The sequence below is a fragment of the Aplidium turbinatum genome, chromosome 6, assembly GCF_918807975.1.
Source record: "Aplidium turbinatum chromosome 6, kaAplTurb1.1, whole genome shotgun sequence".
Lineage (NCBI taxonomy): Eukaryota > Metazoa > Chordata > Ascidiacea > Aplousobranchia > Polyclinidae > Aplidium > Aplidium turbinatum.
Window position 1 is genome coordinate 22,335,889 of NC_137477.1, and position 5,097 is coordinate 22,340,985.

A 5,097-nucleotide genomic window follows, 5' to 3' on the forward strand; every position below is an offset into this window, starting at 1 on the left:
TACTATAGGCTTATATAGATTAATATAAAGAAAAATAGTAACAATTGGTAACGAAAAACACCAAGTACTTTATTTATTGACAGCACAACATTAATGTGATATTTGATGTTGTTTCTTGCTAGAAAGTTTCTGAAGGTCAGGTGATAGGTTGGATGAGGCAAGAATCATAACATCTTGCAAGTGGTCATCAGTAAGTTGTGTCCTCAACTTGCTCTTGGCGAGTTTCATTGACGAAAAGAGTTGTTCGCACGTGTAAGTGCTACCAAATATTGATGCCATCTTTTTGGCATGATTAACCAAGGTGGGATATCGCTTGTATTCGAGATATTTATTGTAAAAGTCAAGCAGTGATACACCTTCAGCGTGAAATTTTGATTTTAACTCGTTATTGCACTGCAGCTCAACTAGTTCCATTGATACTTCTCTTGTACTGCATCCACCTGTACATCAAATGGAGTACTGAACAACTTAATATCATTCTCGAGAGAACGAATATCACCAAAGCGAGACGAAAATTCAGTTTTTAAATGTCGTATCACAGAAGCAAATAAATTATTGCTTGTAGGTTTATTCTCTCGCAGTGTAGCAAAGTGAGCATAATTTGTAGTTTGCAGCTGACTTTCCCAGAGTTGTAGTTTTGTTTCGAATGCACGTACATAACTCCACATCTCGTGTATCAATTGGTGCTTTCCCTGAAGCTGCAAGTTCAACTTGTTCAAATGCGATGTTAAGTCGACGAGAAATGCCAAAATGGAGACCCATTGGGGATCGCGAAATTCTGCCGCTTTCTTGTTTTTATTTTCAAGAAAGGTTGCTATTTCTTCTCTCAGCGCGTACACTCTTTGTAGCATATCGCCTCGACTGAGCCAGCGGACATCGCAGAAATAGAGCAAGTCACCATACTGATTCTCTGCTTCTAAAAGTAATTGGCGAAATTGACGATGGTTCAACCCTCGAGACAAAATAAAATTTACAGCCTTCACCACTACGTCCATGACGTTCTTTAAGCTTAGTACCTTTGCACACAATGCTTCCTGATGAATGAGACAGTGTAATGTTACAATGTTGTTATTAATTCCTTGGTCTTCCATGTGTTTTTGAAGCAAAGCCACAACACCTTTATTTTTTCCCACCATTGAAAGGGCTCCATCCGTTGTTATTGACACCAGTTTTGCGAGATTCAGATTCGTGACTTCAAGGCATTGAAGTAATGTCTTCAAAATATCGGCTCCTGTAGTAGTACCTTTGATAGGTAACAGTTGAACAAAGTCCTCAACAACGTGAAAATCTTTGGTTACTCCACGCACAAATACTGCCAGCTGAGCTGTATCTGTCGTATCTGTGCTCTCATCTATCGCTATTGAGAAGAACTGTAGATCTTCAAAGCAATCTTTTTGGCTAGACCTCACGTTCTCAGACATCTCTTCTATTCGTCTGGTTGTGGTTCTTCCTGAAAGACTGACATCTGAAAATAGTTTTTTCTTTTCCGGACATACGGTTTCAACAACAGCCATCATACATTTTTTCACAAATTCGCCATCAGTAAACGGTCTCTTGTCTTCTGCTATTAATTTTGCTACCTTGTAGCTAGCAAGAGTATTCTTTTCTGATTCAATATTTTGTTTTTGGAATACAGAACTCTGCTGTTTTAAGCTCTTTTTTAGTCGCTCAAGTTCGTCTTTCCTCAATTGACCTGTGAACTTGGAATAATTGGCATGCTTTGAGTTATAATGGCGCTTTATGTTGAATTCCTTGTGTACAGCAACTGAAACGTGGCAAATCAAACACGTGGGTCTACCAAAATGGTTAGCGAAAAAGTACTTGTTCTCCCATGCTTCATTAAAACCTCGGCACTCAGCATCAACTTTTCTACGTTTTGCCAACATTGTAAGATTGCTAAAAATTTGGTTAAATATACGGTTAATTGACTATTACTAACGCAACTCATGTAGCCTGCAACTAGCATGCAGTAAATAGGCTAATATAACCGGACTTCAAGGTGAAACTGCCAAGTACCTTGATGCTACCTTCTGCAAGCTTAAGCTAAATTTTGCCCCAAACCTAGTTTACTATAACAAAGCGACCCATGATCGATAGGTCGCGGGTACAAAGGCGCTTTGTGATAATTTCCTATGCTTGGTGGATTCTAACAAGCAGCAAATTCTTCAAAGACAAGAATCACTTGTTGAAAAAAACGGAAAAATGGAACTGGGAGTAAATTATAACTCTAAAAAATAAAGTAATTTAAAAGTCTGGACCGGCTGTCACTAAAAAGGCCAATTCCTGCTTCCTAAGCTACACATATTTCTAAATTATCAACCTTCAAACAAACTAATTCTTAAAACTTCAAATCTATCAAACGATCTGTCAGGCCTGCAACGTCGCTCTCTCTAAAATGCAGTTCGCAGAGAAAGAATATCAAGGAAATTCAAAATGGCGACAATGCCCTAACTAAGCATTGTTGCGGCATAAGTACACAGGCTACGTGATTACAAGTGAGCGTTACGGATAAATATGGAAAAGTAAAAATTGCGAAAGTTTTACATAACATTTAGTAATCTTAATTCTGTTATGTAAAACCAAATGGCAGCATAAAATAATGGGATGTTCGTTTTGGCCCGCCAACTACAATTTGCAAAAATGCTGCGGCCGGATAATTTTGCTTGGCGGGCCGGATCCGGGCCGTAGGTTGCCGACCCCTGCTTTAGGTCCTACTCTTCCACGGAAGATATTCTGAGGTCGGGTACGAACTGCTAAATTAGGCATTTCCTTCTGCCACCATGTTTTCTTGTCTTTTCCTAGCCATCCGTCACACTTTGGTTGTTTCTGGCATGGCTGTTGATCTGGGTCATCAGATTCTGATTCATGGCAATCAGAATCAACTTCATCTTCTGATACAAAATGTGATTCTCCTTCGCTATCATCTTCAGCATCACTTAGAATGTCACATTCTTGCAACATGCTTTGTATCCTCTCTATATTCCTACTGTGACTATCCATTTTATATCTGAAAAGATAAGAAGAACAAGGCCTAGGACTGTAAAATTTTCAGATTTTTCCCACCTGTAATATTTACGAAGGTACTGAAAAGAAGAAGAATGTAAGTGCTGCCAACTCAAAACAGCAACAAATTTATTAACCTGGGGTGCTGAAACCGGAATGGCCCGTTTCGGTGAGTCCGATTCGGTGAGTCCTATCCCTTAACGAGGGATTTTTTCAATTTTTTTTTAAATTATCGGGTACCGTAGCCTAATTATCATTGCCGTTTTAGGGTTAGGGGTTTAGGGTTAGAGGTTAGGAACTCACCGAATCGGACTCACCGAATAGTAGCAGACCCGCTGAAACACCCCAGGGTACTAACGTAGGGTTAAGGACATCGCCAGGCAAATATGTTTCACAGCAAAAGAGTTCTTAATACTAACAGGGGGGTTAGAAAAACTACTTATTGTAGCTTAATAAGATCTTTTCCAATTTTACTCCATTCTATTCCAAGGTTGCCCCTTGCCCAATTTTAAATTTAAATAAAAGGCCAATAAAACTTTAAAAAATACCCAAATATTAAACAAAAAATAGCCAAACAAGTAACATGTAAAAACCAACTTTGATGGTTGATACTCGCGTTGCCTTCTAAGAGGTTGTAAATCGTTAAAAAAGCAACAGGAGCTGGCAATTAGTGATGACTATGCTGTTCTTGTCAGCTTGTATTACATTTTTCTTTAATGCTATCATCCTAAACTTTAGTTAATCAGGTATCTACAAAACAAACAAGAAAGTAGGGTAGCAACACAGTTCGATTCAAACTGAAGAAACAGATACTGTGCAGAACTTAAGTAAAAAGACTGGTTGACAACCAACAGCTACTACACTACAATGTTGTAGGAAGAAACCTCATAGTTTGACTAGTGGCAAGAAAAATAGTTGACAACCAATAACTACACCACAACGCTGTAAACAAAACCACTCTGATATTTACAAATAATGTCCAGTGTTATGGTAGCCTGCACAGCTTAAGCAATCATTCAGCTAATGTTAGCACTGGCGACATCACAAATCAAGTCGTCCTACAAAGCATTACATGGAGCCTAAAAAATATGTACACATTGTAGATATAATCATTGTTCACTCCAAAAAGCTACTCAAGTCAAAAGTTGTTCAAATGAAGCACGAGCTGCTTGATTAAGATCAGGTGAAAAACTGGAAAGCTTTTTGTAAGTGATGAACATGTGACTTTCTTACACCATTTACATCAAACAGACAACTATATAGGCTCTGGTGATGTAAAGATAACTCCTTGAACAAATCTACTGGATCAGCGTTTGATCAGGTGAAAAACTGGAAAGCTTTTTGTAAGTGATGAACATGTGACTTTCTTACACCATTTACATCAAACAGACAACTATATAGGCTCTGGTGATGTAAAGATAACTCCTTGAACAAATCTACTGGATCGGCTTTTGTCGGCTAAAAACAATGAGTTTAAATCAAAGAACAGATAATTTTTGTGATCTTTAAGCATTTCTTTTATATTTCTGGCTTTGATCCTTGCGTCAGGACGAGTTTTGTTTGTTTCTGCTGTCACAAAGTATGTTTTTAGCATATGCCAGCTCATTAAAATACTGTACAGAATTTTTCCCCTGACCAGCCATCTTGTAGCAGAAGGTTTTTCAAATGGGAGTGGTGCAATTGGAGAAGAATCTTCATCATCATATGCTGCATGGATCACACCGAATATATTTTTTAAACTCTACTCTTCGTGTTTCGCTATGGCGAAACCAGTAATGTATTTCAGACAGCATGTAAATTACATTAAATGGCAGCTTTCCAAATGAATTTTTTATGCATAATGCAAGTGAGTCGCAAATGCATCTTGATTGGATGCAATCTGGTGAGGCAATTGTAATTCTGCTCCAACAGAATTGTTGCAGCCAATCATGTTGGATGCTCCATCTGAAGCAAAGCCTACGCAATTGCTGAGAGTCTGGTCCATAGACTCAATTTCACTTTTTATTAATTCAAAAAGCGCGACGCCTGCAGCGTGTTGTACAGGAACAAGCCCCAAGAACCCTGTAGAAATTTTGTTTTGTTTGCTACAAAAAT

General features: G+C 38.3%; 1 protein-coding gene across 1 annotated transcript; it reads right to left on the reverse strand.

Annotated features, from left to right (window-relative positions):
* Positions 1-404: 404 nt before the first annotated feature.
* LOC145772508 (general transcription factor II-I repeat domain-containing protein 2B-like) lies at positions 405-3,000 on the reverse strand. Its single transcript, XM_082584378.1, has 2 exons — positions 2,748-3,000; positions 405-1,765 (listed from the first exon to the last, which is right to left on the reverse strand). Exons 1-2 carry the CDS (start codon positions 2,998-3,000, stop codon positions 405-407), a joined length of 1,614 nt encoding a protein of 537 aa, XP_082440504.1.
* Positions 3,001-5,097: the final 2,097 nt, after the last annotated feature.

What these genes read in the sequence shown, in the direction of transcription:
- LOC145772508 (XM_082584378.1), bottom strand. Translation starts at nt 3,000, where the DNA reads ATGGATAGTCACAGTAGGAATATAGAGAGGATACAAAGCATGTTGCAA. An exon ending in AATGCCTAATTTAGCAGTTC is followed by an intron (nt 1,766 to 2,747) that starts GTACCCGACCTC and finishes GCCACGTTTCAG; the next exon opens with TTGCTGTACACAAGGAATTC.